Source organism: Aedes aegypti, chromosome 2 (genome assembly GCF_002204515.2).
Source record: "Aedes aegypti strain LVP_AGWG chromosome 2, AaegL5.0 Primary Assembly, whole genome shotgun sequence".
Classification (NCBI taxonomy): domain Eukaryota; kingdom Metazoa; phylum Arthropoda; class Insecta; order Diptera; family Culicidae; genus Aedes; species Aedes aegypti.
The window spans coordinates 89,967,273-89,994,604 of record NC_035108.1 but is presented as its reverse complement, the minus strand read 5'-3'; the positions used below and the strand labels follow the sequence as shown (position 1 = coordinate 89,994,604).

General features: G+C 37.0%; 1 protein-coding gene across 1 annotated transcript in view; it reads left to right on the top strand.

Annotated features, from left to right (window-relative positions):
* Window positions 1-508: 508 nt before the first annotated feature.
* The window catches only part of LOC5579438 (calcium release-activated calcium channel protein 1), a 105,739-nt gene continuing 78,915 nt past the window's right edge, over window positions 509-27,332 (top strand). The window contains exon 1 of the mRNA XM_021841485.1: window positions 509-1,373. Within this exon, the coding sequence (XP_021697177.1) occupies window positions 1,348-1,373 (26 nt within the window). The 5' untranslated portion in view covers window positions 509-1,347. The remainder of the gene's footprint in view (window positions 1,374-27,332) is intronic.

The following is a 27,332-nucleotide window of genomic DNA, read 5'->3' as shown; positions in this document are numbered from 1 at the left end:
AGTAGGCTGTTTCATGACAGATTGGCGTGAGGAAAAACAGCCTATTACAATGAGAACTTGCAAAATAAATAAAACATTTTGTTTGAAATGTTTCCCATACAAAGTAGAGTGTCCGGAATTTGGAACTGTCCGTAATATGAATCAAAACAGTAATAACATTGCGATATCTATGACTTGTTTCTCTGCTCAAAGAGTAAAGCCAATAAATTAGCAAAAATAGTTAGGCAACCTATTTTTAACATATCATTGAAAACCATAAAATTATTTGTTGAAGTCAAGCTTTTGGATTTACGACCTATGGAGGAACCACTGTGCATCGGTCGCGGTTCTGGTCTCGGGTTAGGAGCTGCGGCTCGCCGCTAATCGATCGTTCGCCATAATGCATCGGTGTTGGTGAGCGACCCCCTGAGTCGGCACGCTAATGCACAGCTGATCGCAACGAGCAAGCAAACAGGAGCTATGCGCATCGCGCGCCACCGGTAACGATCGCGATCACGACTGAGTGCCGCGTCAGACAGTCTTTTGGCGTCGTCGCTGTTTGACCGAACAAGAAAGGCACGCGCGAGACTTGATCCCGCGACCAAGCGAGTGGCGAGTTTTAAAGTGTTTTGTTGTGCTAAAGATCGTTGAATCCAACCGTTGTATTTTTTTGTGTGAGATTGGTGGAAAAGGGGAATCCCTCTCATTAGTGACATCACGATATTCAGGGAATTACTTTCCGGATAAGCTCAGATCAAGCGGATCATAATTGATTAGAATTTCGCTGAATCGTGTACGAAGGTTTCAATCGTTCCGAAGTGCATTCGTTAAGTGGCCACGGCCAAGTGCAACGCGTGCTCATAGCTCAAGTGCAGTGTGGTTGTTCGAGGACGACATGTGCGATACTTAGCACGCTTAAAGTTCGATTGGAATTATAATTCTAGTGGAAGTGCGCTTATCTTCGTTCAGTTCAGCTAACAAACAGCAAGAGCAAGCAAGGGCCAATAATCAGCAAAGTAAGTGTGGATCTCTTGATGCTCTCTCTCACACTCTCCAAACAAAGAAAGTGCTCCTCTTGGCGTGTGAATTCTGCGGCCAAATTGCGGCTTAAAGGTCAGCAAGTGTAGTTTTAGTTTTGTGTGTGCGAGATGATATGAGTGTTGCAACAACATCGGTGAAACCACTCAACAACAACCGTGTAGTCAGCAATTTGTTAAAATTAATCTCAGCCCAGCATTGCTACCGGTGGTTTCTCCCCCACAATCCGTCGGATCATCATCAAGAAAAGCAGCAGCAGCAGCAGCAGCAACAAAAACGGCTGGCCAAGTGGCAACGGGAAACTACCGGACCACTACGGCCACCAGAAATATGTTAGACACTGGCAGGAAAAAGAGGTGAGAAATTGGGTGTTTTTTGTTTGTGAAGGAGGCCCATTGCCTCATGGGCTGTTCTGGTCTCGTTGTTTTGGGCGCAGAGACCGGGCCAACAAACTAAGGTAACCTATGGGAAGAAGGGTGTCTCAAAAATAAAAGTGTGAAGAAGGTAACTTGCTGATAGAGTGTCAGAAGCAAAACCTCCATACATAAAAACTTAATCAAAAAATGTCTGGCAGGTGGCATGACATTATGACAAGTTCACGTTCTTTGGTGTGTTTACCATTAAATTGCTCAGATTGGTGGAAAAATAATCGAAATAAAATAAACAAATATCGTTCAATCAGAGTTCTAAACCTATCAACAAAGTTTGGCGTGAATTAACGTCAATATAATCACATTCATATGCTTCACATAATTATGTTTTCTATTTTTATAAACGATATGTATAGCCTTGGGCTATTCCATCTCGGGATCAAGGGTTTTACTTTTTTCCAAAAGGTAGTCGTTAGTATAAATTTTACGTCATATATGACTACTACTTGGGATGGGATTCGAACCCAGGTCCTCAGCGTGAGAGGCGTGCGTTCTAACCACTACACTAGGTCCGACGCATTACATCAAATGTAGATTATTTGTTCCACAGAGTTTTTCGCTATCTGCTATCGGAGTCAAGGTACTTTTATAACACTGCGAATAAAATGAGAAAAAATAACTCAGTTTCCAGAGAAAAATATATAACTGTTAACTATGTCAATGGTCCCAATGAATTCGGCCCAACATACAGTCGGGTCTCCTATTAAACGCATTCCTATAACGTGCACTCCTATTATGCTCACTCCTATAAGACACACCAGAACGTTATAGGAGACCCAGGGCTTATGGGATTTCATCACTTTGGGGGTGTCGTTGAATATCTCGTATGCCAAAAGAGATAGTACAGTACTGTCTTCGGCGAAGTTTCAGTGCTAAGTACGATCTACCTTTAGGAGTTGAGGATCATCCTTTTAGTTGAGAACTTGGCCGGTAGGGGCGCTTTTTCTGATTTGCACTATATGAACCATGAGGGATAAAAATGCACAATTTTGTAACATATGATATCTCTGAATCCTGATGTTTTTGAAGGTTGGTGTCTTCGGAAGAGTTGTTCAGTAGCTCAAGGGCTGACATGTGGTGGTCATTCTGATACGGAATTACGCCACCAGGCGGCGCTAGTGGGCATGGAATTTTTGTTTTGCGCATAGCTCAGTTGCCTGACCACTTAGAAAGATGGCGTCTTCGGCAAAGTTGCTCAGTATCACAAGGGCTAACATTATTTGAGCCAAAAGTTTCAAAATTTTGCCACTAGGCGGCGCTAGTGAGCCAAAAGTTTTGTTTTTGCGCATAGCTCAGTAGCCCGACCACTTAGAAAGATGGCGTCTTCGGCAAAGTTGTTCAGTATCACAAGGGCTAACATTATTTGAGCCAAAAGTTTCGAAATTTTGCCACTAGGCGGTGCTAGTGAGCCAAGAATTTTTGTTTTGCGCATAGCTCAGTAGCCCGACCACTTAGAAAGATGGCGTCTTCGACAAAGTTGCTCAGTATCACAAGGGCTAACATTATTTGAGCCAAAAGTTTCGAAATTTTGCCACTAGGCGGCGCTAGTGAGCAAAGAATTTTTGTTTCGTGGATAGCTCAGTAGCCTGACCACTTAGAAAGATGGCGTCTTCGACAAAGTTGATCAGTTTCACAAGGGCTAACATTATTTGAGCCGAAAGTTTCGAAATTTTGCCACTAGGCAGCGCTAGTGAGCAAATAATTTTTGTTTCGTGGATAGCTCAGTAGCCTGACCACTTAGAAAGATGGCGTCTTCGACAAAATTGATCAGTATCACAAGGGCTAACATTATTTGAGCCGAAAGTTTCAAAATTTTGTCACTAGGCGGCGCTAGTGAGCCAAGAATTTTTGTTTTGCGCATAGCTCAGTAGCCTGACCACTTAGAAAGATGGCATCTTGGGCAAAGTTGCTCTGTATCACAAGGGCTAACATTGTTTGAGCCGAAAAATTCGAAATTTTGCCACTAGGCGGCGCTAGTGAGCCAAGAATTTTTGTTTTGCGCATAGCTCAGTAGCCCGACCACTTAGAAAGATGGCGTCTTCGGCAAAGTTTCTCAGTATCACAAGGGCTAACATTATTTGAGCCAAAAGTTTCGAAATTTTGCCACTAGGCGGCGCTAGTGAGCAAATAATTTTTGTTTCGTGGATAGCTCAGTAGCCTGACCACATAGAAAGATGGCGTCTTCGACAAAATTGATCAGTATCACAAGGGCTAACATTATTTGAGCCGAAAGTTTCAAAATTTTGTCACTAGGCGGCGCTAGTGAGCCAAGAATTTTTGTTTTGCGCATAGCTCAGTAGCCCGACCACTTAGAAAGATGGCGTCTTCGGCAAAGTTGCTCAGTACCACAAGGGCTAACATAATTTGAGCCAAAAATTTCGAAATTTTGCCACTAGGCGGCGCTAGTGAGCAAATAATTTTTGTTTCGTGGATAGCTCAGTAGCCCGACCACTTAGAAAGATGGCGTCTTCGACAAAGTTGATCAGTATCACAAGGGCTAACATTATTTGAGCCGAAAGTTTCAAAATTTTGTCACTAGGCGGCGCTAGTGAGCCAAGAATTTTTGTTTTGCGCATAGCTCAGTAGTCCGACCACTTAGAAAGATGGCGTCTTCGGCAAAGTTGCTCTGTATCACAAGGGCTAACATTATTTGAGCCGAAAAATTCGAAATTTTGCCACTTGGCGGCGCTAGTGAGCCAAGAATTTTTGTTTTGCGCATAGCTCAGTAGCCCGACCACTTAGAAAGATGGCGTCTTCGGCAAAGTTTCTCAGTATCACAAGGGCTAACATTATTTGAGCCGAAAGTTTCAAAATTCTGTCACTAGGCGGCGCTAGTGAGCCAAGAATTTTTGTTTTGCGCATAGCTCAGTAGCCTGACCACTTAGAACGATGGCGTCTTCGGCAAAGTTGCTCAGTATCACAAGGGATAACATTATTTGAGCCGAAAGTTTCAAAATTTTGCTACTAGGCGGCGCTAGTGAGCAAGTAATTTTTGTTTTGCGCATAGCTTAGTAGCCTGACCAAAGTTGTTCAATATGACACTAGGCTATCGATTTTCCTCGCATTGTCACGTTTAATTAAAAGTGCCTGGAGAAAAATATATACATTATTTATTCGGATAAAAGTATGGCTAGTATCCTAGTATTTTCGACGGATTGATAGAATTTTTGATCAATAATTTGATATGAGAATGAGTGAGGATCCGTTTACTTCTCAAATATGTTGTCGTTAGCTTTTCATATGAACCAGAGAATATGTATGTTTATTTTTATTTCGTCATTGCATGAACTTTATTTCTTGAACATTTTCCAAGGTATGGATTGGATAGAAATTAAGTTAGGTTGGAATGTCAGTCATTACTAATACTCACTAGCGCCGCCTAGTGGCAAAATTTCGAAAATTTTGGCTCAAATAATGTTAGCCCTTGTGATACTGAACAACTTTGCCGAAGACGCCATCTTTCTAAGTGGTCAGGCTACTGAGCTATGCGCAAAACAAAAATTCTTTGCTCACTAGCGCCGGCTAGTTGCAAAATTTCGAAACTTTTGGCTCAAATAATGTTAGCCCTTGTGATACTGAGCAACTTTGCCGAAGACGCCATATTTCTAAGTGGTCGGACTACTGAGCTACCCACGAAATAAAAATTCCTTGCTCACTAGCGCCACCTAGTGGCAAAATTTAGAAACTTTCGACTCAAATAATGTTAGCCCTTGTGATACTGAGCAACTTTGTCGAAGACGCCATCTTTCTAAGTGGTCAGACTACTGAGCTATGCGCAAAACAAAAATTCTTGGCTCACTAGCGCCACCTAGTGGCAAAATTTCGAAACTTTCGACTCAAATAATGACAGCCCTTGTGATACAGAGCATTTTTGCCGAAGACGCCATCTTTCTAAGTGGTCAGGCAACTGAGCTATGCGCAAAACAAAAATTCTTTGCTCACTAGCGCCGCCTAGTGGCAAAATTTTGAAACTTTCGGCTCAAATAATGTTAGCCCTTGTGATACAGAGAAACTTTGCCGAAGACGCCAACTTTCTAAGTGGTCAGACTACTGAGCTATCCACGAAATAAAAATTCCTTGCTAACTAGCGCCGCCTAGTGGCAAAATTTCGAAACTTTCGGCTCAAATAATGTTAGCCCTTGTGATACTGAACAACTTTGCCGAAGACGCCATCTTTCTAAGTGGTCAGGCAACTGAGCTATGGGCAAAACAAAAATTCTTTGCTCACTAGTGCCACCTAGTGGCAAAATTTCGAAACTTTCGGCTCAAATAATGTTAGCCCTTGTGATACAGAGAAACTTTGCCGAAGACGCCATCTTTCTAAGTGGTCAGACTACTGAGCTATCCACGAAATAAAAATTCCTTTCTCACTAGCGCCGCCTAGTGGCAAAATTTCGAAACTTTTGGCTCAAATAATGTTAGCCCTTGTGATACTGAACAACTTTGCCGAAGACGCCATCTTTCTAAGTGGTCGGGCTACTGAGCTATGCACAAAACAAAATTTTTTGGCTCACTAGCGCCGCCTAGTGGCAAAATTTTGAAACTTTTGGCTCAAATAATGTTAGCCCTTGTGATACCGAGCAACTTTGCCGAAGACGCCATCTTTCTAAGTGGTCAGGCAACTGAGCTATGCGCAAAACAAAAATTCTATGCCCACTAGCGCCGCCTGGTGGCGTAATTCCGTATCAGAATGACCACCACATGTCAGCCCTTGAGCTACTGAACAACTCTTCCGAAGACACCAACCTTCCAAAACATCAGGATTCAGAGATATAATATGTTACAAAATTTTGCATTCTTATCCCTCATGGTTCATATAGTGCAAATCAGAAAAAGCGCCCCTACCGGCCAAGTTCTCAACTAAAAGGATGATCCTCAACTCCTAAAGGTAGATCGTACTTAGCACTGAAACTTCGCCGAAGACAGACTGTACTATCTCTTTTGGCATACGAGATATTCAACGACACCCCCAAAGTGATGAAATTCCATAAGCCCTGGGTCTCCTATAACGTAGATTCCTATTACGCCCCCCAACCATGTGTCTAATAGGAGACCTGACTGTATAACATTTCCATATCAGTACATAAAAATCGACTTTTTTAAGCTTCAAAGTTGTCTAAAAGTAAATGCTTGCTTTTATCTTATGTTGAATACCGGTTCCGATGAGGAAGCATAGGCGTGTACTATGGTAATTTAGTAGATTTAATAACCTTTCTTATTTACTTGAATGCCCTCAATGTGATTTTCGGAAGCTTAACTTTTAGCTAGCATGAGCCCTTGATACTTTAATACATCTGACCAATTTATTGAAACCACTCTCATTGTGATAGGATGTCTTCTTGAAGGTTTCAAATAAAAAGCTTTTAGTTTATGTGGGGATTTTATAACTTGAGTTTTGGAAGTATTTGCAGAAGTCGTCCATTTTTGAAACTTCATACTTCATACATGTTTGGATATATCTACTACAGATGAAACGCAAGCTTCGTCTTTTGTGGAGAGGCCTGTGTCAGCCGCAAACAAAGATTTTTGACACCCCTGAGATAACTCAGGTAAGTCAGATTTGAAAATATTGTATAATATTGCTCCCAAAATGCTGCCTTGAGAAATACCAGCTCTTAAAGAAAGTCTTTCAGACTTGGACTGCTGATAATTAACCTCAATTCTGTGATTTGACTGATAACTTTGTATTATTCTAACAATTTATGTTGGAAAATTAAATATATTTTTTTTAATCTCACGATCAAGCCTTCATGCAAAACACTGTAGAGTGCTTTCTCTATGTCTAGAAGAGCAAGACCAGTTTGATAGTTTTCAGATTTGTTGGAACGAATCAAATTATACACGTAAAAGTTGAATTTTCGAAATCCTAAGAAACTTAAGTTTTAATTGGACTAGTGAGTCCTAAATTAAAATTATGCGCGCTTTCAAACTTCATAGCAGGTTTTTGCACTTTTTCGCGATTAGTTAGTAATTATTTGTTTTCTTCTTCAAATGCCAGATTTTTTTTTAAATTTTAGATGATTTCCAAAATAACTTATAGTCAGGATACGATTGAGAAATTATATTTTCAAAATGATAGTTTCTTAATTGTAAAAACAGTGTTTTAATTTATTTTTGCTGATCCTGCGATATAATTTTCATAGCAGGATTGCGCGTGCGTTGAAATTGCCTTCTCCTTACGTTTTTAAGACGGTTCTAGAAATTAAGATCATCGTCTCCTCTTGCTTTGACAATGGAATCTGTCAAAGTTTTGGGAGCATTGTCAAAAACTGTTTGTTTGCAAAGAAATGTTAACATCAAGATTACTATCGAGCTGACTAGAGTCGGTCAAGACCAAATCAGTCATAGAAGGGATTCTCGAAGAGGAAAAACAAGTAGGGCTATCAAATTAAATTCTGCCGTTGGCATTGGTTTGCGAATTGTTCCATGACCGATGTTTTGCATTAAAATCACCAAAGATAAAACATTTTGACTTATTGCGAGTCAATTTCCGAAAGTAATTTTGAAGCAAATTAACTTGATGTCCAGAGCATTGAAAAGGCAAATAGGCAGCTAGGAAAGTATATTTTCGATAAACAGAAAAGTTTGTATCTCCCAAAATAAACTAAGTTATTTATTACATGTTATCTGATAACTCAGCGTGTTTCGTTTTGTTATTGAGCTCTATCAATGTTATTTATTGTATTAAATGTTTTCAATATACAAAACAGGTAATATTCATTCAATTGCGTACTGAAAATTGTTTTTTTTTTCTCATTCTCAGTATTATCGAACTATCTTGGCTCAGAGAGCATCATAGCGTCGCATCATCAAATTATGTTCATTAAATTTTCTATTCAATATAGGTGTATTCAAATTCACCAAAAAAGAATGAATCCTGTAAAATTAAGCATTTACACAAAATTTTGCTAAAAAATGATTCTTTGAGCTGTAAAGTGAAACACCTGTAAAAAATACAAGTTATTTCAATTTAAAAAAAATATGATGAAAAGACAAATAAATTAATTTTATTGGCATACAGTCTTACCGAACTATGTTTATATGATCTAAAACTATGATTGTCCAGTATTTGTTTTTCTAATAGCCGTCATTTTTCCACTCAATACCTACTTACTCATTGATAAATGCACTAAAAATATACTTTTTTTCACAAAATTGATATGTGCAACCTCTAGACCTTTTTGAATGAGTTTTTCATTTTTCGGGACACCCTATTGGGTAGTGTTTTGGAAGCCAAGCGAACAGTTTGAAAATGAAAGAAAAGGTGTAGGTACTATATTACTGCAACCACGCTGTTTGTGTGCGAGATGAATAAGAGAGCAATTTCATATAATTAATTTGTGAGTATGTATAGCGATGGTCGGTAAGAACAACATTGTTCCGAGTTGGCAAAATATGAATGACTTGATCGTAACTACTGATGCTGAAAACTCAATTCGTACAAAAACAACTGTAAGCATCAGTTTTGCACGTGTGTCAGGATGCAAGTCATTGGAATATATTGTTTTGCTCGGATCGAGTCAGTTTGTTTCATTACATTCAATATTGAGCTACGCTGAGCTCAATGCATTTGTTGAAGCTAAGTTATGCGTTGAGGGTCTTCATTCTCACTGGGACAGAGCTTGTTTCTCAGCTTAGTGTTCTTATGAGCACTTCCACAGTTGGTTGGTTGGTTTGACTTTATTAACGAGATTTACTTCCACAGTTATTAATTTAGAATTTTCTTTGCCAAAGTTGCCATTTTTGCATTCGTATATCGTGTGGCAGGTACGATGATACTCTATGCCCAGGGAAGTCAAGGAAATTTCCATTACGAAAAGATCCTGGACCGACCGAGAATCGAACCCAGACACCTGCAGCATGGCTTTGCTTTGTAACCGCGGACAATAACCACTCGGCTAAGGAAGGCCAACAAATAAACAATTATTCTTATCAAATGATTTGAAACGGCCTTCAATGATCAAAATCAGATATGAAAAAATGGTATATTCGAACTTAAGGTTAAAACCTTTCCCATAAAATGGGATTCTGAACCCACAAAACATCTCTAAAGGGGGTTTTGTATTTTTTCCAAAAGAAAATTATCTTGGGGAAATCGTGTCTGGTAGCGTTTGATCGTCTTGGAAATAGAATTTTAAATATCTTAAATATCTCCTTGATAAAAAAAACGAACATTAACCAAAAAGAGACCATATATGAATTATGAACCCACGTCATCAGATTTTTGTTCCTTATTTAAACGGACATTCCTCTAAGAATGATTTTAAGATTTTTTGGGAGTCCCTTGGCATTACGACAAGTATAACTTCTTGTTTTACTGTGGATTTCTTTCACATCTTACTCCAACGATCTCTGCAGTAGATTGTTTTGTGATTTTCAAGATTTTTTTAAAGACATTTTTCCAAGAATTTAGTTGTGTTTACCTTCAAGAACTCAATCTGGAGTTTTTCTGCGATAACCATAGAAACTGCTTCGGAGATTCCACCAGGAATCCCTCCAAAACCGTTCGAGAAACTTTCAAAGGAAGTCGCATGTTCTCAAAATATATATCCATTATTTTTTCCATTGATTTCCATAGGACTTTCTCCAACATTCCTATTATGGTGCCGGTGTCATTAGTGGACTACCTAAGGTATAAAAAATCATAACAAAATAACGAACACTTAACAGAGATCTTTTGGCGTCAGCAGAAAGATTTCAACCTCTACTATATGGGAAAAATATAAAAAGAGTGATTAAACTATTTTTTTAACATAAAATCGCTTGAGCCACTATTGGTACCGTAATCCGGGGTAACATTGATCATATTTTTGAGTATTTCTTAAATTTTTCATTTCACAATACAAGTGATTTTAAGTGATTTTTTGATTCACCTGATATGGGGTAACATTGATCACTCAAGTAAACAACGTCCGGTAATATTGAGAATGTCGTTACTTACTAAAATCATAGCCCCTGAAGTCGAATATGAAGACCAAACTCATAACAGTAGTTTACTTCTAGAGTTATTTCAACATTAAAAACACCTTGAACCGCGGAATACGCCTAAAGGTAGGCTATTTCCTAAGGAAATTCTGCATTCTTAATAGTTATTAGTTAATGTTGCCTAATTGAATAAACTTATAAGAGATTTGAGAACGGAATCGTTTTCAGCGATGCCATATTTAGTAACAATTACATTTTTCTTGATCACATCGTCTGCAGAACTCATGTGAGACATGAATTTTCGATAGTGTCAGTGAAAATGATAGACATCATTGTTTCAAAAAGTTGACAAATTACGCATGAACTAAACGCAATTTCAGCAAAAACCATAGTTTTATATTTACTCATGAATAGAGGAAAAAGAGGAACCATTCATGATTCGAAAATGTTTCATCAATGAATGTTCATTAGAACTTTTAACGAGATGAGTCATTCCGATCAATGTTACCCCGCTGATCAATGTTACCCCGGATTACGGTACACGTGTTCCAGTAGTTGCGCTAGTGCTCCAGTAGTAGACGTTCGGGAATGATACAAGGAATTTTAAACAAAATGGTAATTTTTTACGTAGGTTTAACATTTTCCCTCGGAACAGCAACTAATAACTTTCAAATGAAGCATAAAGATCATCTCTGGGACTTTTCTTCATTTTGATACATCCATTTTAAAAACCGCTTCCATCCGTTTATCCACTACTGGAACACGACGGCAACTACTGGTGCAAGGGAGCAAATTTTATGCGTAAAATTAATTATTTATATGACTTTTTGATAAAATAAAAAGCTGAAATTTGGCAAATCGACTACACTAGAGGCGATCTATCAACCAAAAAATGACACATGTAGTTTTTATCGAAACATGTACGTTTTATTCCATAGTCCAATCTACTGGTACATTACAACCATTGGTACCGGCACCCTACTTTTTTTATTTCTCAAAGAAATCTAAAAACAAATGTCATTTTTCCAGAAAGTTCTGCTGGGAAATGTCAAAGATTTTTTTCAGATTTTCAAGAGGAAATTTTGGAAAAAAATCCGCTTGGAATTTTTAAAGAAAATTTTTGTGTGAGTTTTGAGTATGTTTTGATGAATTCCTACGAGGATCTCTGAAAAAAGAACTGTATTCTTAATGAAATTCTTCTTAGGATTTTCTTGATAAACAACTGAAAAAAAAACATCCCATCTCTGAATAATGTCCAACAAGACTTTTTGAAGAAATTCGGAGAGACTCCCCGGAAAAAATTAAGTATGAATAATTTGGAAGATACTTGTAACAATGACTGTAGTAATAACTAATGTGGAACCTTGAATAAAGTTTTGAAGAATCCATGGAGTTTGCAAATATTATTTGAAAAAGTATTAGACAAATGATTAAACTACAGCAATAATAATTTGATGAAAAGCTGGAGAAATTCTGAGAGAAATTTCTAAAGCAACTTAATGAGGAATTCCAGGTCAATTTTTTTGATGAATTCTTGGAAGATTTCATCAAATAGTGTCTGGAGGAACTTCGGAGCAATTTCTGAAAGTAATCGTTGCTGATTTTTTTACAGAACACAGATGAAAACTGAAAAAATGGCGTATATTCAATTGTGTTAGGGTTTCTTGGAAAAACAAATCTAAACTATGGAATGAACTTATGTGGAAGAACTTCTTTAGGATATAGGGTAATCACCTTCCGTTTTTTTCAGAGTGATCTATGTGAAAATGACTGGAAGTAAAATCTTCGATTTCCTTGACAAAATTTGTGAAGGAATTCGTTTGAGCATTCCTTGAAAAATTGCTGGTAGCATCCCTGGAAAAGTTCATAAAGATATTCCAGAAAGAATACCTGAATCATTCCTTGAAATTTCCTTCATAACTTGTGGAATAGTCGAAAAACAAACAAATTTGGAATGTTTTCAACCAAGTTTCATATGCTCATGAACGACACCCAACCGTAAATGGGAACTGTACTTGTCTTTACCATCTTTTAAACTTAAGTTTTGCATCCTTATCTAAACATGTTTTATGTTGTAAAAATCAAAATCGTAAAAAAAACATGTTGGATGAATAAAAATCGTTATAAAAATTTTAGGACTGAAAAGCTCTAGTAGCGACAGTGGCGTGGTCCATAATTTTTATGACACAAAAAGGACTTTTCTATCTTGTATTACAGTTTCAAAATAATTTCCCTGGTTATGGCCGAAATTCCCTGATAATTCCAGGTTTTCCAGGTTTTTCCAGGTAGTAGACATCCTGAGTGTGGATGATGAGAATCCAGTGCGAATGCTGGTGTTTGAATCTGGATCCAAGGAATTCAGTATGAATAATGTGGATTGACATTATGGATCATAGGCTTCTAACTTGATTATTGGGATTTCAGTGTGGTTTGTTGTATTTCGGCGTGAATCCTGGGACTGTACTGTGCATCGTAATTTGTCAGTGTGGATTTTGTAATTCCAGTTTTGATCCTGGGATTGCAACGTGGGTTGTGGAATTCCAGTATGGAACCTGAAATTTCTGTGAGAATCTTGACAATCCTGTTACACCTTGGGATTCCAGTTTGGAAGTTGTGATTTCAGTGTAGATTGTACTGCTGATACTTTTTCAGCTGTGTCAGTGCAAAACCAACTGATTTTCTTTAATTCGAAATCATGAGATGAATTATCAACAATCATCTACGACGTGTATAAATTTCAATGACGGCCTACTTCGCCTTAAGGCCGCACGGGACGTCATCATAATCACACTATCCATTTCAAGAAGCAAATCTCAAGAACAACTCCATATATCGATGCGAAAATGTATCACTATGATTCTATATATGTAGTGCACAACCTGATAAATTTTCAGCTTCATCGGTTCACTAAAACTCTAGATTTGCTTCCACAAAGTTTTGATGATTATTGTTAGAGTGAGACGAAAGATAGGGAAAATATCACGGTCTCCCGTGTCCCCTTAATATTCCAATGCACATTTTTGAAATACACTGGAATCAGCTCTTTGTATTTTAACCTATATTCATTTCGTATAATGTAAATCGTAAATCGTAAAGCTTTCGTAAATATACAGGAAGGTGTCGAAAAACCTGGGATAGGCAAAAAATTTTAAATTCCGGAACGCTGTAACTTTATTCTGGGAATCCCAGAATCCAGGGATTCCAGTGAGGATGATGGGAATCTAGTGTGACTCCTTGTGTTTCAGTATGGATCATAAGATTTCAGTGTGGATTCTAGGATTCTAGTGTGGATTGTGTTACTTCATTGGGGATATCCTAGGCTTCTAATTTGAATATTGGGATTCCAGTGTGGTTTGTTGTGTTTAAGTGTGGATCTTGGTACTGTACTGCAGATCGTGTTTTGTCAATGTGGATCTTGTGATTCCGGTGCGAATTCTGGTATTCCAGTTAGCAAACTGGGATTGTAACGTGGGTTGTGTGTTTCGTACGCATGTCACATTTCAGCATTATTCAGTGGTGTAAATTGCGAGAACCGGCTAGTTTGTAGGTTGGGGTTCGGCTCTCAGGGACAATTTTACCTGCTCAAGAGACACGAATGATAGCGTAGCTGAAGTGGACGTAGCATAAGAGTTTTGACGCAGAAGCACAGGGAAATCGCCCATGAAATAATTTGTAATAATTGAAATGATTTTCGACATGCTTGTTTTGCTAACATGTTATTAACATCACGCTATGTCTGAACCAGCCGATTATGCAAATCGAATGTACTTCTATTTTTTTCCCGCTAGAGTTTAGAAATTGGGTTATATTTTCATAATCGAAAGATTTTAAAATATTCCATCGGTGAAATTTAGATTTTTTCCACTTTCCATATACAGGCTATGAAAATCAATAAAAAACACGTTTTCTTACACATTTCAGCCCATACAAAACGTATGGGAAAAATGTCGCCGATAGAATATTTTGTAACCTTCCGATTATGAATTTATAGACCAAATACTGATATCTAGTAGGAAAAATCCGAGGTACATTCGATTTGCATAATCTGCTGGTTCAGACATAGCGTGATTCACCCCAATTCTTGTTTACGTTCGAATGCTCCTGCGATCTAAAACCGTTTTGCATTCCCGTTTACAAAAATCAAGTGGGCAATGGATTTGAACGAATGGGTTCGATCGAAAGTTGGATCCGCCGTAAACGAGAATGAGGGTGATTATATTTGTCACAATATATGTCACTTTTGGATGGCGCCATACCGCCTTCAAACATTTTTGAAAAATTAAAAATCTTTTTATTTTTCCAATATTTTGCGTGTGTATGACCCACTTTGTACTGTAAAAAAATGACCCATTTAAATGACGGTTTTCGCATTCTCTTATCATACTACGATACTCCAGAAAAAAATCAAATCATTACTATGAAGGTGAAATCTTGCGATCTATTGCGGTTTTTATAGATATTTAAAGTTTATATAGATTGGAGAATCTTTAAATCAATAAAGAAAAAAAAAATCATAGACTACAGCACCATCTATGGTTGAAAATGTAATTAGAGCAGTTTTCCCATAAATCTTGTCGATTTTCTCCATGCGAAATTCAAGCTCGTTTAGCCCTCCCTTAGAGTTGACGGATCCCGCTCAAACTCTTACAGTAGTAAATGTAATATATTATTTTTACAGTTCAATTTTTGTCATATAGAAATGGGCAACCCTAATCTGGCTTGTATTGATTACTTATAATACAATATAATAATTTAGGCCATTAAAAATTTCATCAAATTACTCAGCATGAGTAAAATCAAAAGAAAACAATGTCGAAGACATAATTCAGCCCGTAGTATGACTAGACAATTCATCTTAGCACTTCCGTCCATTCATTAAAATGATGCCCGTCTGCATATTTGACCTTTGCCTTCGACTGTCTGGTTTGCTACTGACGGCAGACCGCTGTTTGAAACTCATCACGACAATGAAACCCACAAATATATTCTGTGCGAACAATTGTATTTCTTTTAAACTGTGAGGCTTCAGAACGTTCTCGTAAAAAATAAGATATTTGCATGCACAGGAAAGCAGTTCAGAACTCGTAGAAAAAGCTTTACATCCATCCAATAAAACATATTACAGCTGGATGATTCTCAACCCATTAAATATATTGAGAAGACGTTTTGCACAGATTTATGTTTAATTACATACCGTCATCAAGCACTCAATCAATCCATGACCGATTGCTAATTGTTTTTAATCATTTAAGGCATTGTGATGCGATATCCGAAAAGACTTATAAAAAAACACTCAAATTGACGATACGCTGTACTGCTTTGCAGAACACATCCACACAGTTTGTCGAGAATGCCACCTAAAACCTTGCCAATCTTTCAGCATTTGATCTCTGATAGCTCGACGCATCTATCAAGAATATCCACATTTCACAAGCTTAGGCAAGCTCCATGACACCTGGCGAGATTTTCCATCAATTTTTACACCTTCGCACAGTGAGCGAATTTTACTGTAAATATTGGGCAAGAATTCAAGTATTACCATTTGGCGTCGTTGAAAACTATCCAGTAATCTGATTTTATGAACTTTGTCCAGAGCGTCAGCGTTGTGTTTTCGGAATGTTGATTTCTGTTTCCCACCATATGGTACGATTTATTCCACATGTATCGATTACATTAGCATCATTTCAGCATTATACGCGACCGTTGCTAGCGTTTCATTCCGCAGCAGCAGCAGCAGCAGCAAACAAATCGAATCAACTGCACGGGATCCAGTTTTGATTGCTTCTAATTTGCAAAAAGTATTGCACACATGATGCGGTAGGTACCTTCAACGTGTGCTCAGGTGAACCCTCTGTTGGTTGCACTCCAGTAGCAATGGCAGCTGGTTTTTGCTATTTTTGCATGTTACCGTTGAATGCCACCCCCACTAACTCCTACGCAGTCGTAAAATAAAAACATTCTGCTTGCGTCAGTAGATTGATTTATTCACAATAATCCATACTGTTATCCCTTTGTTGATAACATTCTAATGTGAAATAAAAGTTCTAGCAGCACTATGATGGAATCTGGAACCCAACGATAAGCATTCTCTGACAAGATTCCTGAAATCACACGATTGACGTAAGGAATAAAAGGCGGAAATGCTTTTGTGGTCATGCCTGGAACATTGTGCTAGTTTAGTGAGAGGGATTCGACCAGTCAAGGCCACTTATTATGAACTAGAATGTACTTGTGTGGTTCTTACGAAACGGGATGGTTCCTCCAAACAAAAACTTACGATATGAATCATTGTACGAAAATTTAAAGGGAATGTTTGTACCGTAATCCGGAGTAACATTGATCAGCGGGATAACATTGATTGGAATGACGCATCTTGTAAAAGGTTCAAATCAACATTTGGTGATGAAATATTTCCAATGCATGAATGGCACTTCTCCTTCTTATACTCTCTCCTTCTTATACTCATTAAGGGTTTTGTGAAAATTCCGTATAGTTCATGCGTAAATTTGTCAACTTTTCGAAACAATGTATTCTATCATTATGGATGACAGTACCATGATGGATACATGTCTCACATAGGGACGTCCGATACTTCCGATGTATCGGAATATCGATATTTTACAGATATTTTTTCGCTTTTTCTGAGAAATATACTGCGGGCTTTGGACGAGATGTTTTTCAGACATATATGCATATCCATTAAGACTGTTTTATTTGCTGATTAGTGCAACATACAAAGCTTGGAGAAACTTTTAGTGGGTTTAGAATTCAGCCAAATTTTAGGATCTCCAGTAGGCGAATTCCGGCGCGTATTTTCTTCGAGGAAAAGAAAATTTTCTTGCTGGTGGATTATGGAAGAAAATTTCTTCTCTTCGAAGAAAATGTGCGCCGGAATTCACCTGCAGAACACATGAATTACTGAAGAAGCAAAATAGGATGTTAAATTAATTAACTCATTACGCGTGGTAAAGATGGACAAATTATGGGTGAAATTATGAAAAAAATCCACGTGCTCGGCTGGGATTTGAACCCAGGACTCTTGTATGCTAGACGAGCGCTTTACCAACTAAGCTACCGAGCCACTTGGTGACCCAATAACTGAGTTGGTTACAAGTTTAGAATTCAAATCCCTACAGACCACGCGGACCCCTTTCATAACCAATATCCATCCATCTCATGTTCCTACACACGCGGAGCGAGCGAGTGCGATTTGTTTAGTGTTGAAACTGTTTGCCTATCGTACCTACATCGCTTCCACAACAACTGTATTGTGGAAGAGTAAAGATGTGGGAAGGCTATCAACGTGTCGTTCTCACTCAAGTGACGACATGACTACTACAGAGAGGCAGTACACTCTAATATAAACTGACACTTATGTAGGTACGATAGGCAAACAGTTTCAACACTAAACAAATCGCACTCGCTCGCTCCGCGTGTGTAGGAACATGAGATGGATGGATATTGGTTATGAAAGGGGTCCGCGTGGTCTGTAGGGATTTGAATTCTAAACTTGTAACCAACTCAGTTATTGGGTCACCAAGTGGCTCGGTAGCTTAGTTGGTAAAGCGCTCGTCTAGCATACAAGAGTCCTGGGTTCAAATCCCAGCCGAGCACGTGGATTTTTTTCATAATTTCACCCATAATTTGTCCATCTTTACCACGCGTAATCAGTTAATTAATTTAATAACCATGCGGATTGGATTACCGAATAGCTCAATATAAGTGTCAGTTTAAAATAGGATGGTTTTTGTACGTTACAAGTTGGTTTGAGAATAAGTCAATAGATTTGAATAATTATTTCAATTATTATAGAAGTTTAGGAAAATCTCCGGAATAGTTAAAGAAAAAACCGTTAAAAACTAATCTGGCATGTTGTATGGCATTTTGCAACAGCCTAATTGATGGCAAGACGAAGTTTTCTGAGACCACTAGTCATAAATAAAAACCCTAGGAAACCTCAAGACGGATGGCGGTTTCTTTCCTAAGGCTAAGTATATTGTTTTGCTTAAGAAAGGTAAAAATTTATTTGACAGAAACGGTCAAGAAATTTTGCTGCGTATTGCGATCGAAGAAAAAATATTTTCCTGACCATTTATTGCAAGAAATTTCCCAGATAGGCACTTTTTTTCTTCTCAGGTACATAGTCGTATTTGAAAATTCGAGCCTATGCTATTTTTTAATGATTAGCAGTAAAGGTGTATATAAAAAGTAATACCTGCGGAAGACGAAAGAAGCTAAAGCTTACAAGAGTAATTTAATATTTTTAAATGATAGTCTATTATATTTTATTTTTTTACTTCAACTTTTTAAAGGGGGGGGGGGGCTTTCAAAATGCATTACCGTTAAGTTCACAACACCCCCCCTAGAGCCAAATCCTGGTTGCGCTACTGCTCTAAGTGAAAAACAATTGTATGGTTTTCTTCAAATATAATTTATTGCTTGTTTAAATACAAGAAACAAATTAGATTTGGAGGAGGCCTGTAATTCTGTGCGAAATGATCCTAATGACATGAAACTTTGGCGGAAAACTAAAATTATGAATCAATGTATCATTTTTGTAGAACTCTAACATGTTCATACACATGTCTCAAAGTTTTAGACGGTTTCAAAATGGGAATAAAAAAGGAAATGGAAATTCGAGTGTGCATCCCAACAAAAAATCCCGAGATTTTAGAAATTTCGGGATTTTTCCTTTTCCGGGATATACATTATGCTGTCCAGGGCATCCTGGGGTTCCCGAGATGAATGTAAAATTTGATGAAAACCAGCATATTATAATATAAAACAATGACATTTTATTCTCAGACTCATTTTTATTCGATAAAATGGGAAAGCATAATTAAATAAACAGAATAAATGGGTGATTATTTTCATGATAAAGATCAAATGAGTCAACACTATTGTTTTAAGCTTAGTTTCAATGGTATTTTATTGCGTTTCTTGTAATGTTGTAAATTAGCCGTTTTCATAACTCTGGACTGAGAAATCCAATCTAAAAGTATACCTATATTCCTGATTTTTATTTCTTTAATATGATCTACTGCTATACCTTAAATTATTTAAGAACCTTTTCTTGTACTTAGATAATGATGATTATGATATATGTTCCAAAATGTATACATCAAATAGGGTCCTAAAGCGCTGTCTCAATTTCGGTACCAAACGCTTGAGTTTAGACCAGAAACACATGTTTACGCAATTTTTAAATGATTATTGTTTGTTTAAGCCCAAAAAACGATTTTTGATATTTTGTCATACCCCTTGGTTTAAACTCAAATTTTGGGTATATTTTGTTTTCCGTGTCCCTGCCAAAATGTCAGATAGGAAAATCCCAGTGGTGAAACTAAAACCCCTGTGGCATTTTTGTCGACAAAGTGAACGTCAAACATGGTCAAAAGTGTCAAGGTTCATATTTGGAACTTTTTTAAAAATTAAAGTTTAAAGATGTTATAGCCGTTATTTGAGCTGGAAAAATTGCTAAAGTGGCTGAAAGAACATGCTCTTTCATATTATTAAATAAAAACAAGAATTCATTTAAAGTTTTAGGACCCAATTATCTTAATTTTATGACTTGAATGTTCACCATACCCAAGTGACCACTAGCCCGTCTATTTGTCTTTTTGGGTTTATAGGGCTATTATACGATTAATATAGGGCATGTCAGCTCTATAATAGGCCTATATAGCACGAAAAACGAATTAAAGCGCTATATGGCTACTTGGGTAGCTTCATCTATGAAAGAGAATTCGTAAGGATACCCGTAATTAGTCAATGTAAACTTTGGTTTTTATTTAGTAACTTCATTAAAATAAATTTGTTTCAATTGATTTTATTTATTTCATCTGTAGTTTATCATGAATAAAAAATCTTTCCATCTAAATTGTTAAACCATAGTAATGTTGAAAGTTTAATTTTATTTCACTGAGAACACAAGTTTTTTTAATCATTCTGAGATTTCCCGGGACTAGCCTCAACTTTTTTCCCGAATTTCGGGACAAGCAAAATGACATGGAAATGAACATTTTTCTCCGATTAGATCAAAAAATAAAGAAGGTAATTTTTCTTATAGTTTGGATTTCAACACACCAAATGTTGCCAGAGTATACCTTATTTGGCAATGTGTTGACCAATTCAGGAACCAATGATAAAAAGGTGGTCTAAATTGGTTCTGGTCTATAATGACCAACGTGATTTTAAATGAGAAAATAAGGTTTATGCTAACATACAATATTTAACAGTGTTGTTTTGATCCGAATAAGCCGATCAAACCATATTCAGAGAGTGAATCAGTTTGTGTACCATAGAGCTTAGTGACATTTGAACACACAAAGACTACCCAGACAACCAGAAATCGCATGAAAGTTCACGTTAAAACTTGTTTATTCATACTAATTACATCAAACTCGCAAAGCACCGTGGATAAACTCGTCAAATTGATAACGATAAATGTGTATGAATTCAGGCGGATAAATGAGATGAAATTATGGCTCGTGTGTCAATGATCGTTGATATTTTACATACATAATATGAATTAAAAGCTTTCATTTGACTTAAGAGGAAAATAACCATCATCGTTTTATATATTTTCAGAACCAGTTTTTTTGCTCAAAATTAAGCAACGTCCATAAAAATTCATCATTGCGTTGCACTTGCTATCTGTAAGGCGATGAGCATTTATTAAAATTTTAACGAAAAAACTGGGTTTCAATATTTGATTATTGCTAATAATTGAATGATGGATTCTTTAACCTTAATTACACTACATATAAGACGTTCCATATGTTTTTTACCCCGTTTTACGGTACTCACGACTAAATGTTCACATACTTTTTGCTGTTTCTTTTGGAATATTCTCCCGAGTAGACGGATTCAAACTTACTCACACCAAGCCTGTGCGTGAGTCTGTTACGATTGTTTTGCGTTGATTTTCGCTTCGTGATGCAAACATTTCCATCACTGCTGATTTTGAGAAAATTGGCTTTGACGTTTTCAGCAATTTTTCATTACACACTAATTGTATGGAAGCCGAAAAACAAGCAATTCTACGAATTATTTTATATTTTCTGATGGACAGAAAACCACTTCAAAACACGGATGCAAAAATTGGAAACAGTAGAATATTTTAATATACTTACCTAAAAACCTATCAAAATGGCACTTACACTCCTTTGCATATGGGCCGCCTTATAGAGTAATGTTTTGTATCAAACTCATATTAGGAGCTTCTTAAATCATAATTTATTGAACTTAAATACACAATTTTTGGAGAAACTTCTCATCAACTTTTCGAAGACATTCGTAGAGCAGATCCAGGAAACCCATTTGTACATCTATCATTGCAATAGTCCCAGTGTGATACTATAAAACTATTTGAGGAGATTTAACTAATAGCTCAGAATCATTGAGTTATTGTCAAAGACTAAATTCTGTAAAATTATAGCAGGAGTGATTGAAATTCAGTAAATTTTAGAAAACAGGAACTATTGTAGAGAAATTATATAGATAATTTCTATTAAAAAAAATATGCATGCAATTACTGTCAGTGGTCCTCCCAGTAAAATTGTCAACATATTCCCTTACTAGTTGATTCCTTGTGATTTCCATATTGCTGGGTTCCCGATTACATTGTTCAAGGTATCTTCACCAAGTCTGGACAAACATTAGAAAAGAGCTTAATAGGTTTTGAGATCTTTTTTTAGAAACATTGCTGTTGAGCCCATATCAGTCCGCCCACGCAAGCTAACACCACTATCATGATAGTGGTATTAGTGAAAGTGAACGAGTTGAATAGGGTCCTGAAGCCCTGTTTCAATTTTAGTACTGAACGCTTAAGTGTAGGCCTGAAACACATGCTTACTCAATTTTCTAGTGTTTTTCGTTGGTATAAATCGCAACAAACTTTTTTTTCTGGTTTTTCAGATTTTGTCACACCCCTTGTTTAAACTTAAATTTTGGGTGTATTTTGTTTTGCGTGTCTCTCCGAAATGTCAGATAGGAACAACTGGGGTTGTTAACACTTTTTAAAAGTAAAACCCCAGTGGAAATGTTTTGGCGAAGTGATCATGATCAAAAGCGTTAAGGTTCAAATTTGACTGATTTTTAAATTTATAGTTTGAATTTGATAAAGCCGTTATTTGATCGGAAAAAAATACCAAAGTAGTAGCCGTTATTTGATCGGAAAAACATACCAAAGTAGTACTAATACGCTCTGCCGTGTTATTCAATAAAATTAACATTTTATCAAAATTTTTAGATGCTATTGGACTCAACAAAGACTTGCAAAGCCATTGTTTACCAATGTTGATGCGCCCTTTTTTAATTTTTATCCAGAAATCTTAATAAGATTGTGGTACCCTGGCTAACTTCAGGAAAATTTGCTTACGGATTTCAAAAGAGTCTATAGACTGATCCAAAAAAGAAAAAAAAAACTCTTGCCAGATGTTTGATAAATGTCACCAAAGATCTTTTGTATATTGCAAGTATGAGTCAAGTTGAATTTATGATAAAGCTTTCGGTGTATTTAACAAGAAATCATCGGTAGTCGTTCGACTACATCCTAAGGTGGAGTATATTTAAATATTTCGCCGATTCCTACATTTTTTCTTGTTTTTTTTGCATTGTTTTATGAGAATTCGCTGTTTGAATTCTTTCTGGAAGCCGTATACAAAACTTCTTCCAACGGTGTTACCATTATGCATTGTATTCAAAGTATAATCGATTAATTAGAGAAAAATGACAACTACTTTTGATTTGAAGATATGTTTTTAGTTTACGATTGTTTCGAAAAGTTTTGTAATTGGAAAGGTGTCATTCCATACCAGATATTTACAAAAAAGTGCCGATTTCACCCAAATTTTGGTCAAAAACTCATTCACGTTATATGTGTGAAAACCATTTTTTATGTATATCGGTTCACCCCATGAGGCTATGTGACCATTCCCCAAGATTGCAAATTGGACAAAACTCATGATTTTGTTTACATTCTTCAATTTATATCTTCAAAACTATTAGAAGTAGAGAAAATTACCTACGGCACTTCAAGGAATGTAGAAATAAAATTTTGTCGGATAAAGTGTTGCCAAATATACATACTTTTTTCAAATTCATTACTTCAAATCAATTTTTTCGTAAAATAATTAGTCTTTTATTAAAAAAAAATGATTCCTTCGTGTTTATCAAACATTTTACAGACGAAAGCACTTAACTTTCCAAGATGACTTGAGCCATCTTGAGAAATTTAGTTTGAAAATAAAACGTCAGATTTTTCCATATAAATTCCCAAGCAATCTTCTAATTCGATTCGATTTAATTGCCATACTCTTGATGTACCTTCTTGAAAATATGAGGTAGATGTGCAGAACCCGATGCCGATTCTTCACGTTTATGCAGATGCGAGCAGCATGAAGTTTCAAAATAAATATAAAATAATGCAAAGATGTTGTCATTTCGAATGCTTGCAGTAAATTTTCCTAAAATCATTAAATAAAATACTTCTCGCACAATTTATAATCTTGCAACAAACGTGATTGGTAACCGAGTGTAATGCTCGTTGTTTTTAGTAAATCAATAGATAAGGGGGTTGAATTCTGAGAAAAATAGGAATATCTCTCATTTATTGTTCTCTGTTACAATTACGATTCGCAGCACATCATCAGAGTCTGTTTATCATCTTTTGCTAAAGCTCTGATTTTATCGTGGAGATAATAGTGCATGATAAAACCTATCTAAACAAGTTTCAAATATTGCTATAGGATATTTTGGGATTTTTATCACGCTTGTAGAAAAAAAAACACCTGTGCCCAACGGTAAATAAGCGATAGACATGAGTTTTATCGTCGCCCTCTCTTCGAGAGCCCCTTGGCTGCTGTTGCAACTTGCGAAACATTGCCGATCATAGACCGACACAGATGAGATTGTATTTTTTTTAGCTTGCTTTGATAATGCTTCAAAACCAAATGAGAATGAATTCTGCAATACCTGATAAAAACTATCACCACTGGAAGACGGTTTAGGACCAGAACTACACTACTAGCATTGTTAAAAAAAAGCGCGAAATCATCCGTTTGTTAAATAACAACAAGCTACACACTAGGTCACCTATGGTTCAAGGTGGCGCCTTCCTTAGCCGAGTAATTTGAGTTCGTGGCTTAAAAGCAAAACCATGCTGAAGGTGTCTGGGTTCGATTCCCGGTCGGTCCAGGATCTTTCGTAATGGAAATTTCCTTGACTTACCTGGGCATAGAGTATCATCGTACCTGCCACACGATATACGAGTGCAAAAATGGCAACTTTGGCAAAGAAAGTTCTCAGTTAATAACTGTGGATGTGCTCATCGAACACTAAGCTGCAGTGAATGAAATTATCGCGGAAATGAGACGAAAATAGGCAACCCGACAATTAGTTGCCGCCTTTATCTGCGAGAAACAGATTTCGTGAACTGCTATAATTGTTCACGCAGCGAACTGGACTATCGAAATTCATACAATGCGAGTGCTTTAAGTATCGTTCTAGCATCACTCCACATCAAGGCGTCAATAGGCGCGTGGAACGCACGGGCCTATCAATCGTAAGGTTCTTGGTTCGATTCCAGGTTGCCGCGAAAACGTTTGTTGTTTTCAAATTCTGGTTTCATAAGGCAAATTAATGAATTTCAATCCGATTTCTTGTGGCGAATTTTCATAAGGGGTTCCTATGTTTATCGATAGTTCATTTGCCTGAGTGTAGGCTTACGATTATCACCGTGACCGATAATTTCACTCTCTGCTAAGCTGAGAAGCAGGCTCTGTCCTAGTAAGGACGTAATATCAAGAAGAATAAGAAGAAGAGATATAGATGTCATAGTCATAAGTGTATATTATTTCATGCAATCATAGTTTCATAGTATCCCCGAATCGTGTCATCTAATGTCTACACTGCACTGCACTGTGTAAAACTTCAATTATATTCCCACAAAAAAATCTTTTCAAATTTATCATCAGCAAATGTTTACGACACGTAAAACCCCAATTTACATGCCCGGAAGAGCAAATGTCAGCAACTGTTATCACCATCTGGCAGATGAACGAGCGATATCGAATCGCGTGTAAGCCAACGGGCTAAACCGTTTGCAGCATCATTCTCAGCATATCAAAATAATTTTCACGATGAATAAATTAACTGGTTTAATTATTCCGTGCACATGGGCCAACTTTTCCCCCAGGGGCATCCGACGAGCCTCCATGGTTCCCTTTCGATAAACTGCAACAGCACATGGCCAGTGTCCAGTGTTTTGGTTGTGTAGAGTAAGGTGGGGCAAAAGTTTTTTTTTTTTTTTGAAATTTGTAGCTCAATTCATTATAAATATTATAAATGTCATGGTGGTTCAAATGCTATTCAAATATGAAAATTCCGCTTCATATATCATAGAAATTAATTGAGATTCAGAACTTTTGCCCCACCTTACTCTACACGCTTAAAAATGTATTCGACCAACACGGGTGAGGGAGTTCATTGCCAACAAAACAAAAAAAAATGTCAACTTTTGCAGTAACTCTCTCAACGACAACCATCCAACCAGCTCACATATGCTCCCCGACCGGGATGTCTTCCCCCAATTCGCCGTTCGACGCGTTTTGGGCAACCGTCCAACTGAACATGACTGTGACCTGCACGATAATAAATTTTTCAAGCCATCCGCTGCACTCGGGCAGGTTCTTCGCAGTTCATGATTCAGTTTCCCCCCATACGGGACAAGTTGCCCTCGAAACTAATCGAAACATAGCGGTGACATTGTTAGATAGTGGAAAATTAGTCAAGACATTCACCTAGCCACGAAACCAAATAAACGGCAATCTCCAGAAAAGCGAACGTCGAACAGACCCACAGGTTGCCAATCAGGTTTTCTGAAATGCATCGTTGCACTCAGACACCGTCTGTCTGCCAAATGGGGTCTACTCTTACTCGACATGTAGTACGGTCAAATCCCGAGTGAAGCGGAATGAACCGGCAGCACCCTAGCATCACTAAGGGTATGCGATATGTCCATTCGTGTTAATGATGTTGCGCTACAAAATTTTGCGAAATGTTACGGAGTCCATCAAGGCATTTTTTTTTGTAAAATTTTAAGTATTTTAACGGATGTTTTTGGTAATTTATCAAACAAGATGGAATTTCTCGAAATTTCGACGTACTTAAATTAAAAAAAAACTCTTTTTCAATATTCATACACAAAATATATTTTCATATATTTCATATACCTATGGCATCTTAAATGGTATTGAAGAGGTTCTGATCAAAGTGGCAAGGTGTGTTAAGAAACATTTTTGCTGATTTTTTGGAACAATAATTTTTGACAATGATATCCTTTCCCTTCGATCAGAACCTCCGATACCCAGAATACCCGATAAAATAGAGCTAATATTAATCATCTGGTGTTAAGAGAGAAAGAGAGCCTTGTACAATAAGAGGGGTGATGATCGTTTTGCTAGTTTTAGAACACATGCCATGTTGACCCTTGATGGACTATTTAGTTGTGTAAAACAAGGATTCAAAATTACAGCATAATTTCCTCTACTAACATAGCTCAACAACGAGGAACCGTTTCGTTCACATCCAGTCTTCCATGATTATAGTAATTTCTTCCGAATTTTATACATTGATCTAGTTTTCACCAAGGTAAACCTGTTGACTTGTGGAAGTATTCCTTGCAGTAATTACAGGCGAAGCCCATAAAGTGATTATTTAAATCCGTCAGAAATTTTCTCAGTGATCCTCAACACTTAATACAAACAAGTTTAACAATCTATGACAGTTACTTCTAGAAGTGACCTCACGGATTCATCCAGATATTTTTTGGATGATCATCATAAGAACTATAAAGAATTTCATTCAAGGTTTCTTCCAAGAGATTCATACGGGAATTTGTCAGCAAATTTCCAGGAGGACCTTATTGCCTTTTCCAATTATGGGAAATTTTATAAT